The following is a 15,977-nucleotide window of genomic DNA, read 5'->3' on the forward strand; positions in this document are numbered from 1 at the left end:
TTAAACTGAAGTTCCTTTGAATGAATTATTTATAGAGTAATAAACTTTGTTCTAATGCAATGGAGTATATGATAACAGTGGAAAATGCTTTACTGTAACCAGTTTAGGTGTGTCAAATCAAAATGCATCTAAAACAACTTTATTAAAAGATATTCAGAAAAATAAGATCTATTTTAGGACCTATCATGCATCCAGAGAAGTCATTAAATGAAAATGTAATCATGCTATGTTGGAGAGTTATCTCAACGGATTTCTCAAGCTAAGGGAAGTTAGGTCTAGTCCATAGGTGGATGGAAAAAATCAATAGCATGATCTTGTTGTTGTTCTTTATTTCATTTTGCTGTACTGATAGTTCTTCATTAGGATGCAGTTTTCACACTAGATGGCTGTGCATACAATATGTCCAGTCATTACAGCAGAGTTGTCAAAAAGGATGGTAATCAATGAAGGGGAGGGTGGTGTAATGAATGTAGTAGAATTCATCTTTTAATAACTATTTGTTCTAGTCCTGTATCTGTCGTAAGACAGCTGTGAGAGCGCTGGCTTGTGCCTCAGTTTCTCCTCTATTTGAGTGGCCGCATGAATTCTAAAATCTGTGTCCCAGGACTGTTTCTGTGGCACTTTCTGAAAAACAAATTTGCATATCTCATGGTACCCCTGCTGCTATTCAGTCAAGGATGTTATCTGCAATGGCATGAGAAAGTTAATGCATGTCCTATCATCAAGTAGTTGGGGGGATAATGCTTTAATATGCTGTTTGTTAATTCTTCTTAAAGGAAGACATTGTCTTGGCATATTTATCTCATTCTTTATTGTTTCTTTCAGGAGCTCTGCACATTAATGTTTCCTGTTATCTTTTGCATTTTCAGATTTTGGCCATTAGGACTTCCAGGGTGCTACAGAGTGTTAGAGGGGGCTGGTTTGTTGGGAGAGCACAGAGTCAGATATTCTATGAATGCTTCTGGAGAAAACACAATTTCAAGGGCAAGTGCCCGCACCGTGGTGGACCCACCAGTGGGACTTCAAGACCTGTCTTGCTTTAGGTAGATTTCCAACATGGTACAGCTTTCCAGCCCAGTTCTGCTGATGGGGAGTTTAGTGAAGCTCTTTCTGCCATCCGCAGACGTAGGCTCCAACCCATTTTCAAATTCCCTGCTAAATGCAGTTGCCCACTAGATGGAGACATAATATTTTATACATTAGTGGATATACAGATGGTAATCAAACCCACCAGCTGCTGCCTGCTCTTTCTGGGCACCTTGCCAATTTACTGGCAGTATGTTGACTGGGAAGCAGACAGTGACACACTTTGATCGAAAAGCTTGTATGATGATTTTTTTTTTGTTGTAATATTATTGTTGTTTTAAAAAATGATAAAAGAGATCAAGATGTGTATCTTGATCAAAGGGTACTGCTGTCTGCTTCCCCATCAGCAACTTCTAATTTATAGAAATCAGATTGCGTGGAAAGCAATCAGCAAAGGTTTGAGGTCTTTCTTGTTCTCACTGCCAAGAGATGCTGACAAGTGAGAAAATTAAAATCAGAGAAGGTAGGGAGAGAACTAGTAAAACACTGGTTGAAATATAATTATTTAAAGTTGATAATTTTAATAATTTTAGGGCTGTAAAAAAATCCAGTTAAAGTGCTTGAATTGGCTATCGCTTGTATTATAAGAGCACCTTGAGATCTTTCTCTGATGGAGGATGTTGCTTTGAGACTAATTTACCATTGAGAGACAAATATATCTGTTAAGTTACTTCTTGTCATGGGGAAATAAGCTATCTCTGGTTTTGGGACCAAGTTTTTCAAAGGTATCGCCTATCAGCTCTATTTCTTCCACATGGAGCTGTGCATCCAGTATGATTTATTAGGGTGTATACATGATCTAATGAACACCTGCAAAGAACACTTAAACCAGACAATCCTATAAATGTGAAGATAGCGTGTGCAGAGGGGCTATACTGAAAACTTTGTCTATTATATTTGGTAAGGTCTTTTCTCTTTAGGGTCTCTAGTAGGGTCTTTTCAGCTCTCAGTATCAATTCCTTCTTTAAAAGCCATTTTTTGGTTTGGTTATTTTAGCTCCTCTAGGCTTAAATAACAATTAGCAATTACCAATATATATACAACCTATATATATATATATATATTTAAAAAACCCACAAACCCAGTGGCAGTGGTGAGAGCTGCCTCACATTCTGCCAAATGTTAAAATCAAAATAAGGTATCATATGACAGGAGGACCTAGGATATGTGACATTTTGTCTAGATGGAGCGAGGGATTATCAAAGGGAAATAGCCTGACGTAGATAAGGAAGTGAATAGAACCCACCTCCAGAAGTCTTTAGAGTGCCATCTTTGACATGATCTTTGGGTTATGAATCTATTGGAAAAGTAAGTTAAAGTCTTGGTTTGGTGACAAGAGATACTGTTGGAGCCACACTAGACATTCAGCTGCTTTGTGCAGCCTAGCATGCTTGGTGGTTGGGGCCAAAGGGGAGTTGGAGACTAGAATAATAAGTGTTACGGTTCAGCATTGCACTCTGCTGCCGGAGTGGGAAAGATGGATCTGTTCAGCCTCACTGCCTCTCCGCGTGCGAGACGTTCGCCTCTGCTGTTAGCTACTTCCCATCACTCCTGCTCTCTTCCTCTGCACATTGACCCATGCTTTTTCCTGAGCTGCTGAAGAAGTCTTTCCTTCCACAGGACCAATTTAATTGCTGTGTCCCCGTCCACCTCGCCTTTCTCTCTATTGCCAGCTGCGCTTTCCAGCCATTATTGATTTTTCTACCCTCTCTTCAACTTCTCTGCTTGGCAATCCAGGCACACTTGGTATTCCTAATAGGTGTTTTCTACTGAAGGTTAGATCGAAAGACAGCAGCATCAAAGAAGGCAATGTCATGTTTCTGGGTATAGCTCTGCATTCTTAAGAGAAGGTGCTGCTGTTTGGCATTTGCTCCCTCTAGGTAGTGATGATGATGCTGTTTAGGAAAGCTGCCAGGGAAAAGGTGGTGTTAAAAGGAATAAATAGATAAATCCCTTGGACATCATTGCTTCTTTTTTTCCCATCAAAAGCTGACCATCACAGACATGTCATCTTTATCTCATCAGGCAAACTTTGTGATGACATTGTCTTTGCCTATTCTTGTAGAACAGTTTCTCAAAAAGGCAAAACACAAGGGGAGGAGAAGAAAGCCGCTTGTATACAATTCAACCCAATACCATTTGTATTCACTTATTCTATAGCCGACTCAAGATTTTTCACTTCAAAGTTTGAAGCCTTTGCTCTTGATCCTGACTTGTGTTAAAATTCTGTATGAAAACCTTCTTCGAACAAATGGTTGGTTTTGTTACTTGTGTGAGTGGTAATTTTCTAAAAGATTAAGTTAACTTAAAGTTTATAAGGGATAAGGAGTTAAGTGTCTGTTGATTTGTTGTTTGTTGGGGTTTTTTTTAATTTGGGGAGAAATTATTCCGTATAAATGCTTGTTTCTTCTCATCCTTTGTTTAAAGAGATTTTGAAATATCCATATTTGATTATATGATCTGTCATGAGCTACCTAACAAGTCAAAGCAGAATGAGATTTATGCGCTTTTTCACCAGAAACCATTTCATGCCCCAACAGAAATGGAAATGACTGTTCTTCTCAGAAACCTTCCAAGTTGAAGGAGGAGGAGATAATCTGTGAGGAGATGTTACCTTCTCAAAAACAATCTCACATCATCCAAGGTGTGGTTAGCTTTGGCAGTTTACCAAGAGGAAACTTATTAGATTTCAAATCACCCACCAAGCCAAGCTATGCTAAAACAAAGCTTTGTTTAACTCTTGCGTTCACCAGACTAACCCTGCCCCTCTCCACCACTCTATTTTTATTTAATGTGAATCACAGAATTATAAGATAGAGTTAAAACCAACCCCAGCATTCAAGCTGAGATCCAATATAAACAGATTTATGAACACATACCGTAATAAGGAGAGCCTGTTTACAATGGGATATGAAATTCAAGTGTGGTATAAGGAAGTGGTGGTTTCTTTTGACTAACAGGCTATGGTGAGAGTACTGCAGATTCAAGTTATATAGAAACACAATTGTAAAGAAGTTCTGATATCTTAGAGTTTTATGGGGGTTTGTGAGTACTGATCAAATATTCTGGTGCTAAAATAGACTAGCTTCACATAGAGAGGTGACTGAAAACTGTAAGTCTGAAATTTGAGAGAAAAATTGACTGACTTCTGCATTTCCAAATTGGAAATGTATGTTAATAACTTAATTTTGATGATAAAAACATGAAAAATAAGTCCCTAAAATAGTGTCGAGTCAATTTTCTGATAAAGCAAATTTGTTTTCCCATTTGCGATTAAAATGACCTACAGTAAGATTATTTTTTTAACTAGGTGTTAATTAAAAATATGGAAATGGATTTTAAAAACATTGCAGTTCACAGTGGAAGAATTACCATAAGTGATTTGTTCTCAGAGCCATGCCTGTTTTGAGATGGTTTTAAGATGTCTAAGTTACTAGTTGTTTTTCTGCATGATTGTTTCCAAAGCAAAATGTGATTCCAATAAAAACAGTAATTGAATTTACAGTCCACAGGACAAATTGTTGTTTTAACAGAAACTTACACACTCAAGCAAAGACTTTATGTTTTAGGTCTAATAACAAAGAACACAAGTTCTCCATTTTTATGTGACCGTATATCCTGAAAAGTTTTCTAATGTAGCATATTTAAAAAAAAATCTATATTGCAGTTTTTAAATTGTGTGAGCAATTTTTTTTTCTCTTAGCTCAGAATCAGTATTCTTTAGGTTGTTTTTTGTTGTGTGTTGGGGTTTTTTGTTTGTTTTGTTTTTTTTTTTTTAATGCAACCTTTTAAATGTTAGAGCAGCTTTCTTGTGTAGCATCAGCTAGGAGTGAATCAATATAGACAAGCCTATTCACATTTAATGCACCTGATGACTGAGAAGAGTTTAGAGAGAGCTTGTTCCTTTGTCAGTTGGTGGTGCAGGAATGCATGGAGTATGGGGCAGTTGTGTGAGGGGCTTGTCCGTGGCCAGTCTTGCATGGAGAAAATGCTGGTTGCAGAGGAAATGGATAGGAAGAGAAGGCTGTTCAAGAGTGGCAGCGGACAAAGGCAGGAGGTGGGACCTCTGTCCAACTTGAGGCAGTGATTACATGTTACTGTACCAACAGCAAAAGATTATTTTTCTGTACAGCCAGAATAGGAGCTGTGTGCTCTTTGCTTGTTTGATGGGTGCTCTTGAAGTGGAAAGGGGGGGCTGGCACTTTGAAGAGTCCTGATGCAAGAGTTGCACTTTCAGGTACTAAAAAAAAAAAAAAAAATCCTTCACCCCTCCTCAAAATGTGTATGCATTGTTTTTAAGAGTTTTGTTAACCTTGGGCATTTAAAATGGTGAGACAGATCCCAAAAAGTCATGAGACTTGCTTAAAAATAATTGTTGTTTGGTTCCTTTTGCTTTCAGTCTAGTTTTTGAGCTTTCAAGATTTATGTTTTCAATCTTTCCTCTGCAACCGTAAGAGCTAGACACTAACTTTATTTTTAAATGAAAGCTGAGATTCTCTTGTAATCCCACAACTCTAGGAGATTTGGCAATGCTAAACACAATGTGAATTTAGAGTGACCATTCCAAGGTGAATCATTTAGTGATGTGTCCTCAGCATGAAAGCCAACTGGGGATTTTTTTTTTTTATGTCTCTTATTTTGTCTTTCTAAATAATCTGCGAATTGGCAGTAATAATTGGAAGCTTGGTAAAAGAAGAAGTAGATGACTGCAGTCCAGTAAAGTCAGTATTTAGGGTTTTTTTCTGGTATGTTAGGATATTTTTACAGAATCTGTGTATTAAGGGCATTCTGCATTAAGATATCTCTAGAGACGAAGGCTTTGGTTGTTTTTGTAGAAGCACCCTTTTCTACTCAGTTGAGCATTAAAATTGGCAGTGGTTCCTGGAGTAGCAAGAAAATCCTGGTTGTTTGCCTCATATAGTTACTGAAAACAGTAAGAGGATATGTAAAAGCTTTAACTCCAAGGGAAAATATTTATAACTGTGACAGTGTGTTTCCTTACAGTAATTTATGGGCAAAATGTAGGAAAGGAGGAACATGAGCTATAAATAATATTCCGTATGTAAACATAATGGCAGTAGCAAATTCTTTTTATTTAAAAATTAATATTGATGTTCATTAATATAAATTACCACATTTCAGATGACTCTGATGTCCTTGAGGCCAGATGTCACTGACTGATTTACAGCTTCCTGGGGGGAGAAGTAGATCCTGTTTTGTCAATGTAGGCACCAAATTGCTTCAGATAGCTATTTTAGACTAGATTAATTACTAATGTATTGTCAACAAAGTTGATTCACATCTCAGCTCTGAAACGTGGAAAACTCTCTTTAAAACATATTAACTTGAATTCTGAAATGCAGGAAAAAGAGCATAAAGTATACCTTTAACTTACTGAACTTTTGTCTCATTTAAGGAACAGTGGTTTGAAAACTCCTGCCCAGGAACATGCACACAGATTTTCCATGTGCATCACTAGCAACTGGGGAACATACTTCAGAGGCCAAGTTTAGTCCCTCATTGATCTTAATTCCACTTTAAATATTAATACAAATGTGTACAGTGAAGGCGTTCAGAAGGAAGCTCCGCCATCTTAGTCACGCCGCACAGATCATACATCTGGATTAAGTTTTTGAGTGCTTCATAATATCTTTTGGTCATTTGGACCTTGTGTGTAGCACTGCTGCGAAATAGGATGGCAAATGTATTGGTAGAGCTATCAGCAGCCTCCCAGAAACCTCCTCACCTGTGAGAACGGTGGTGGGCGATGCCTCGGAAGGCAGGTAGGGTGGATTTGTTGTGTTTGCATATGCTGGCAGGTTAAAGGAGAGGGGGGAAGGCAGGCTCGTTTGAGTCCGTGTGAGACAGTGCATCTCTGTCCATTAGTTATTCATTCAAATTCAACCACATGAAATACAGGCAGCTAACAAACCATATCTTGTAAATGCCTTTTATTCCAGCGACTGAAATTCAGCACATTTGTAGGTGTGTAGCTGAGCATGCTTAGCATGAATGGCAAACTAATGTAAATCCTGCATTAAATGTTTTGTTTCGTGGCAAATCTCACACATATACAAGAGAGAAGTCTGCGCAGGTCTCTGGTAGCATAAGGTCCTATGGCATACAATTAGAAACTACACACATGATGTGAATATAGAGAACAACACACAAAGAACACCCTTTTTAAATGCATCTGTCATTCATATAAAATCAAATCCATATCCACTGAAAGGCCATTGAAGGCTTTGAAAGATGTTACAAGGCTTTAGAAATGGTCCATGCTGAACGTGGGATATTTTTTCCAATCCTTATAAATAATTATTTTCCTATGTTTGGTAAGATTAGCTACAGAGAATTTATGTTAAGACTCTGTGGAGAGGAGTACAGAATTTCAGATAATATTAAGCTGAAACGGTGGTTTTAAAATGTTTCTGTGATACAAAAGCCTTGTATCAAAGAGGCAAATGCACCACCCCCTCAGTCTCTTTTCTCATTTCTGAAATAAGTAAACATAAACTATAAATTCTAATTTTCAGCAAGTATGTTAGTAAATCCAAACTGACCTTGACCCTAGCTTTGCTAATTTCCAAACTCTAGTATTTATTCCCCGAGTAGATTGTTTCCCTTCATACCACATACATAAATACTGCAAACCTTTCCAATGACTTGAATTAGAGTGTAAGTAAATAGCTGGTTTTAATCTACATAGTATTTTGAGAGCAGACGTTCTGTGCTATGAGTATTAAGATATACCCAGCAGCCATTTGTATAATACTAAAACCTCTTACATATATTATTAAAAGTAATGCTATCAGCCAGGGCTTGTTTTATGCCACAGAAACTTAAATAATAAAATACAGTGTGGATAAAATCTGCAATAATAGTAACTTAAGCAAAATTAATTTAAGTAACAGATAACATCTGGGGGAAAATGTAATGGTATATTGGTAAGTTATGCAAAGCTAATTTTATAATAACTACCACATCTGTGGAACTCGTTTATTAGAACGCTTTACCAATCTTCTTTCCTGCCATTATTCTGGTTTAGAAATTTTCCTGTATACTACTTTATTGTCTTTGCTCTGCCTACATTTGTAAAAAGGTAATTTGCTAGCTCTCAACAGCAAGAAAAGTATGTGGGTTTATGTACAGAACAACATGACCCTTTTTTATACTTACCTCTCTTTACGCACGCTTTTACCAGAAAGAATTCCAGAGAAAAATTGCAGCAGGGGGCTGTACACCGAGAGCAATGTTGGAACACCAGCTACAGTCTTCAGCTGTGACTACGCTGAGGCTTGATGCAACTGGGGTGGGAAAGCAAAGGTGTTGCCGAATGCTATTTCCTGCATTAACCTCTGCTGAGTGATAAAGCAGTCTCTGGCCTGCCCCAGCTTGTCCAGATTCAAGTGGCCTTTTGGCACCCCACCGCACCTAGGAATTAGTAAGAATATTGCATTTAACTTCTGCTCCTTCCAGTCTCTTTTGGAGCATCCTTTTGTCTGCAGCTGACACTGATATGCCCTCTACATTTGTGGAAGTGCCTTGCGATTTCTTTGTGTTTGAATTCTCATGGACCCATCGGATGACAATGTGCAGGAAAATATTGCCAATTAATTTTAAGGCATTATCATCTTGCCAAACTGTTTCTCACATTTCGATAGTTAGATTGATTCAAGAGGACACTTTGAGTAATACATCTTTGTCACAGTGAATAATGCTCACATAATGACAAATCTTCAGGAATTACAAAAAGGAGGATGAATTTTTTAATGTAGGTCAGTGGAAGTAATTCACCATAAATTTACTCAGACTTCAGAAACTAGCAACATTTTTTTAAAGCTAACTGTAACTGTATAAAACTTACTGTGTCTCCTTCTCTGTTTTTAAATAGATTTTACTACAGAGCCATTGGTGCTATTAAACATGAGGTTTTGTTCAAAGGAAATACAAAGACTTAATTGTATTTTTTAAAGGAAAGTATTGCATCAGAAGGATTCATTTAAATACGTTTGTTGGCTTCAGGCTCTCACCACAATTCATTCGTTCTAATTTTCCCCTGGACTTGTTAAGGACACAATGTATAGGAAGGAGCAATGCAGAATGGCATTTTTAGGTCACTATATTTTGGCTGTAAACTGTGGTACTGCTCATAAACTTATTATTACTAAACAAAATACTTCATATTCTACATTGAAGTTTCACAGTCTTTTAAAAAACTTTTGGCTGAATGTTGAGACTATTATGGCTCATTAAAGAGACTAGTTCTGCTGTAATTTAGTTATTTCTTAATGATCCAAGGGTTATTCTTAGGCACGGAACAGATGAGTAAAGAATGGCTCTCTTTAAAAGGATGCAGTGAAGTAAAAATATTATTCTAAAATAGAACCTCTGAAAATCTTATCCATGCTGCAAAAATGTATTTGATCAGCCAGGAACTGATTTTAAAAACACATTCTAGTTTTTTACATTATTTCATTTTTTAAAATTTGGGCCGGAGGGAATAAATGGAATAATGATTTAATCTAAATAAAGAAAATATTTTGAGTGAATAGTTAACTAACTAACGAAAAAATGTTATTTTAAGGAAGCAGAATGTAATTGTGAATTCTCATCCAATTCAGCTAATATTTTTAAGTAAGAAAATATAAGGTAAGAAGTCGGATAAAATGGAAATATTTGCTAAATCAAAAGAGCTCTAGTTTTAAAAAAATTAGGATTTGAAAACAAAGCTTCTTTTTATTTTGGAAAGAATAATAACATTTAGCTCAACATAAGGCTTTTTCATTTTGATGCAAACCCTAAACTTTTTGGCTATCTTGAAGATAATACATAACTTCTGAAAAGCTTTTAGGACTACAAAAGAAATTTTTAATCCAAGAAATACAATGGCTAGGTCTCACTGTTTATTTTCAATTTTTGCTATCACTTTCGCAAATGTACAGAACCTTTAATATTTTCAGCATGTTTAACTGTAGCAAGTAATTAAATAAACCAAATATCAACCTTGCTGTGATTTCAAAGGTATGAGGAAATTAATTTATAGGAGCTGCAATTACCCTGATGTGAATTAATGTAGTTGACTTACACCATCCGAGCAAAATCACGTTTCCAATAGCTGACTCAGAACTGGAACATCTGCCTGGTATTCTCGGTGGGCACTTCCCCTTGTAGAGGACCCAAACATACCATTTTACTGTTGTACCCTGTTCCAGGCTCGTTCAAAACTGTCTTTTGTCGCCGTATTTGGCATATATGTTCTGTCATCCATTTGTTAAAAAAAACCCCACAAAACCTCGTCCTTTAGAGGACGCAGGGCTGCCTTCTGCGTCACTCGTGAGAGCCCAAGCAAGGACTAAGTGCTGCATCCAGCCACTCCGGCGGGGGGGGGGAGAAGCCATTTCCTGGTCCGAGCATTCCTGGAGCCGCAGTTCACATGCCAGCAGAATACCAGTGTGGTTCCCATGTTCACAGGAAAGAGAAATGGGAGCAAGCTGATGAAGCAGCAACACTTGGATCATTAGCAATTCTTATATTATAGTCACAAATGAAAACATTTTTCTTAGGGCCTTATTTGATGCGGTGTCACTACACCCTTACTCCAGCTGACTCCTTTGAAAGAATGCCCTGGTGGTCAGCCGGGCCCTTTAATTCCAAAATGCAACAGGATCCCTGTTCAGAAGTGACAAATTTGCATTGGGAAGACCGCATGTTACCTAAGCTCTGTGTTTTCTAAACTTAATTATCCACATGAGTAAGAAGCTGTAGTGTTATGAAATTATGAAAATCATCTTTCTTTCCAAGTATTATGAAGAGGGCCCCTTGAGATGCAGCTAGAAATTAAAGCTGATCTATAATCATTTTCAGTATGCTTTCCAGTTCTGAGCACCTGGATAGTAACAAAAAAGGTATTGGTTTTTGTTGTTTGCCAGCAATTTCATTTCCATTTTTAAAAAAATCTGCACTAAACCTCTGAGCAATAATGAAACCTGAATTACTACTACTTGGTTTGTTTTGTTGTTTGTTTTTTGCTTGTTTGTTTTTTTTAATACTGCCAGTATGTGATTGAACTTGCCCAGCCTGCAGTTCCCCCTGTCCCTGCTCTGCTGGAAGAAGGCATACCTTCAGATATCTGTTCATCATTCATGATATCGCCAACAGCTGCAGAGACAGAATCTAAGGTATAGAGTTTTGTTCCTTTTTTTTTTTTTTTTAAAAAAGCTATTTTTCTATGAGTCTCCCACCTCATTGATTCCCATTGGAGCCCAGTCGCTAATGATATTTATTTCCAAGAATATAGCATACATTCTCTTATAAGACTGGATGAAGTTGCTTTTAGTGCATTAATCAGTCAACAGAGGACATTTGAGTCAGCACCTCTGGGCTCTCTCCCCATGTGACTTCATAACCTCAGGATCTGCCTGGCCTAGGGAGTTACAGAGAGACACCGATGGTCTCTGTCGGAGCAGGAGTCCTCAAATTGTTGCATGTCTTTGGGCTGATTCTGTTTGGTCTTATAGAGAGAAGGAGGATGTTCTAACTCGCGTATTTCTTGTGGTTGGTTGCTGCTAGGATTCTGATCAAGAGGGTTACCTGGAAGAGCCCTGTCCAGAGGTAGAGTCCTTCGAGGCAGATACAGTGCCCGGTGTCACTGCTGAAGATCAGAAGTCCACAGCGTGTGAAATCCCAAATGAAATTATTGGCAACCTTGAGGTACTATTACTAGAAAGCTATTCACTAATTCTGTCTATGGTTAATTAGCTAGCTCAGCCTTAATGAATATAAACTGTATTCGTGCTAAGGCTGGCAAAAAGCACATCCATATGCTATAAAAATGTGAATTAGCCTCTATAAATAACTCCTAGTTTAGTCAGCTTACATGCGATAAGATAAAAAATATTCTGTAATATAACAGCATATATCTTCAACATTACTATGTGTTAAGAAACATGGGCCAAATCCTGCTCCCAGTGATGTCAGTGATAAAATGCCTTTGCAGGGATTCAGGATCAGCTGCTGTGACGGAGCATATGCAATGTGTGCTTAATATAAATTGTTAGATGCATCTATGTTACACATCCTTCAATCTGTGTAAGAAATAACATATTTATGCCAAATCTAGACTTTATTTGGTAGGTACATAACTATACAAGAGCTGCCTTAATGGAACAGATCAGGTTTCAGTATGTGCTCTGCAGACTCTGAGGAGTCCGTGAGTTCTTTCTGTGGAGTTCATGAAAGGGAAGGAAGCTATTGTCAGTGCACTTAAATTTCTTGAAGGGTGATCTGCTTCTCTACAGGGAGGTCTATAAATTGAAACATGTGGAAAGCCAGCAGAGTAGATCATTGTTGTTTTGTAAACTGCTCCCTCAACCATACGAAGTTATTGAAAGCAAACCAGCTAGAACTCAGTTCCACCCAGGAACTGGTGGAATTTGGTCTCGTTTGCAACAACCGGGTGGCATTAAGCTGGACACTGTTGGCCAAGCAGCAGTTTATTAAATACCTAGTACTGTCTGAAAATAGTTGATATTTTTCTTTACATGATTATGTGTGAATGGGGAATATAAATTGGAATAATTATGCCATCACTAGATCTACCTATTTGATTTCATATTCCATTTCAACATGTCTTTAGAAATGGGAGGGATCCTGGCCTATGTTCTTATTCCTGTCCCTACCTACAGAACAAATGAAATGCATGGCTCTCACTTGACCTTGATTTCATTAGCATCAGTGCTAAGAACTTTTTTTCTTTACAAAAACTGCACAGATGAGAAAAATGCATATTTTCTTTCCTCTTTTGCAATTCTGGTTATATACACAGAAAATACTTTCCTTTTAGAAGTCCTCCAGCAATGTATCTTTTTCACCTTTTTTCTCAGTTTGTTGACCTCTGAGGTAATCTTATCATCAGATTTTTACTGGATACATAATCGAACTCATACCATTTTGTTGTTACATGAGAACTGTGATTTCATAATTTGCAATACATCTCCAGGGGGACATGAAGCATCTCTTGTTCTAGTTTAGGAAATAGCTTTTACTCCAAAATCAGTGCTGACACTCAATGATCGCAACAGAGCGAGTGTGGTGGCAGCTGATTTTAATGAATGTAGAATCAGAGAGAGATTTAAAAACTGGAGAAAAAAAGGCATGTGGGGTGGCTGGGAGAGGATTAGCCTGGAGGATCAGTGTTCCACAGCAAAGCAGTTAAGTATACATATGATTTGTGGAAGTAGAAAGATAGGGACATACTTGTTGACACTTGAGGGTGGATTGAATATGGTGAAGGCTATCTCCAAAGATACTCCAGCTTTTTGATGCTAATTGGAGCTACTGAGAACTTTGAAAACATTTTAGATGTGTTTATCCATTGATAGGTTGCGGTATAGCACTAGTAGGGATTTCTAGGACTGGCGAGCCACAAAGGTCCTAAAATGGCAAGTTACTGCAAGCTTTTCTGGGCCAAATCCATTCACTTTATCAAAATTACACGAAGTCCGTTAGAATGTAACTCTAAGTTTTGGATCAGTTTATGTGAAGTCTGTAAAGGACCTTTGAGCCTGTTCCAGTTGTTTGGACAAAACTTTGCCATTCTTGGAAAGAGCGTCATTGTACTCCTTCTGTTTCTCATGTATTTTGGCAGTGATGAATGCTGATATTGAGAAATATACATAAAATCCCCATAAATCCCTGGTATTTGTGGCCTTTTTTCCAGTCATCCCACATTTCCAAATGCTATAGAATTAAAGACTGCTATGCATTATCACTGCCAAAGTTTTCACTAAAACGTGTCACAACCCTTGTACCTTCCTCACAAATGTTACTTTGCAAATTAAACACTCATTGTCTATGGCAGTTTGGATTTCCAGAATGAGATACACATTCATAATTGTGTTTGCAATTAAGACAGACAGGCAACATCACAGAAATATGGGGGTTTTATTGTTCATTTTCAGTAATGCTTTCTAATTCCAGCAGTGTTTCAATAAAATGTATTCCACTAGAGAACAAACATCTGCAGCCAAGGAAAACAGTGGCAACAACCAAATCCCAAAGCAATTTTTGTGATTTGGTGTTTATTGGTAAAGTCTGTCTGAGCATACAGGCAAATTAGCCTATCTCCCAAGACAAGGTTACATGAGAAATGGCTGTCCCAGATCACTTCCTGTTCATGGCAGCCATACCATACGTTGGGATTGTGCACAGTAATATGATAAAGTGTTATCACATAAGTACAGGCTGAAACACCGTTATGTCTGCAAAACAGGAAGGTGTGTAGGATAATGTCTGTCTTACTGCACTACAGTGTGTCAAAACCACAAAGACAATGTGCAGCCTAAGATAGCTCCATCATAACCACTTTTTTCTTCTGATTTTCTTTACAGGCAGAGATAAATGAAAAGCTGCAAATGCAAGAAGAAGCTTATACTTTGAGAAAAGAAAAATTAAAAAGTCCTAAATAGCCAGATAAGAAAGGTGATGGTGGATTTTGCAGTAGGGGATGGCACACACAGAAGACTGGCTCCCTGCCTGAACGTAATTATTTTTGTATAAAGAAAAATGGTTCTGTTAGCATTTACCTAGATAGAAATAGTTCATCCTAGTTCCTCAAATTTACTGTGTTCTGCCAGTGTTGTTATTTGTTTAAGCTTAAGTAGAAGATTATAAACAGAAGGATATGTAATTAAAACATGTTGAAGTTCAGTTTATTTCTGAACAGAAATCCTAATTTAAAAAAAAAAAATTGCTGTAGTTTCATTCTCTTTCCTTTTTCCAGTTGTGAAATATTTAACAGTTTCGGCTTTACACCTATGGGGTTTTCTCGGGATATTTTGCTAGAAAGAAAGAAATTGTTTTGAGGCACTGCAGATATAATAAGGAGGGAATTTAATTAACATGTAATTACACACTTTTCACTATAGTTATTCATTATTAATATGTATGTTATTTCATTTTAAATTGCTTCCTAACTTTAAAACAAATTTAATATCTTACACTTCTTTATTTCTACCATATTAAAATTGCATAAATGAAGAGCTTGCCCTTTTACAGTATTCCCAAGAAGAGTTCCTTTTGATTTCAGTGGAAATTTTTCTGGAATGCATGTAATCTTTCATCTGAGAATGTTTCCATATTTTGTCAGACATTACAGAAATGTTTCAAACTCAAAAGGAATCTAACCAAATAAATGACCTCAGAAGAACCAGTTTAACATCTATGTTTCAAAATCGGAGCCTGTACTAATTGTTGTGTTACAGAACTCTCTGCCCTAGAAAGCATGTTGAACGCAAGTCATGCTTTCAAGCGTGAAGGCTGGTTTGGATTACGTGTTCAGTGGAATATTTGAGAAAGAGAGTGTTTTATTCATTTCAATTTTATATTTGTTTCCCATTAAGTAAAAAAGTTAGTTTTTGTTTCATTTCATCCCCATTTTTTTATGGTGATAATGAAAACAGTTTGCAAGCCTGACTCAGCCCACTCCAAAAGGAAAGTAGTTTGAACTACTTTTCCTGGAAGGTCTTGTTTGGGGCTGCACGCACAGACAGAAGGGGGCATTGCCTGCACGCTCATCAGCACCTACAGGCAACATCCAGGAGCTGCCTCTGGGTGCCAGCAGCCTGGACGTGCTCTTCAGAGTGCACCTCAGATGTGGGCACCGAGCTCCTGTAAAGCAATGCTTTGAGATTTTAAGTGGGCAGAATATTTTATTTGGTCTCATGCGTTGAGGAAAAATTCTTCCCCTGGTACGTGATCAGGAGAAGTAAGGTCTGTAATGATTTGCTTCCAAGTTTTCTTGATTGCTCTTTCCAGCTCTGGCCAGCAAATTGGTGAGAGCTTCCTTTCAGCTATTAAAAGCTAACTGTTCTGCTTTAAACACTGAAGGA

General features: G+C 37.5%; 1 protein-coding gene across 3 annotated transcripts in view; it reads left to right on the forward strand.

Moving 5' to 3' along the window:
* The window catches only part of CABCOCO1 (ciliary associated calcium binding coiled-coil 1), a 51,670-nt gene extending 36,001 nt beyond the window's left edge, over positions 1-15,669 (forward strand). For 2 of the 3 annotated variants that reach the window (XM_075757535.1, XM_075757537.1), the window contains exons 6-8: positions 11,145-11,267; positions 11,659-11,799; positions 14,478-15,669. In XM_075757535.1, coding sequence (XP_075613650.1) covers positions 11,145-11,267; positions 11,659-11,799; positions 14,478-14,555 — 342 coding nt within the window. In that variant the 3' untranslated portion in view covers positions 14,556-15,669. The remainder of the gene's footprint in view (positions 1-11,144; positions 11,268-11,658; positions 11,800-14,477) is intronic. The other variant, XM_075757536.1, reaches the window with a different exon arrangement.
* The last annotated feature ends 308 nt before the right edge of the window (positions 15,670-15,977 follow it).

This window comes from Balearica regulorum, chromosome 7 (genome assembly GCF_011004875.1).
Source record: "Balearica regulorum gibbericeps isolate bBalReg1 chromosome 7, bBalReg1.pri, whole genome shotgun sequence".
NCBI classification, from domain to species: Eukaryota; Metazoa; Chordata; class Aves; order Gruiformes; family Gruidae; genus Balearica; species Balearica regulorum.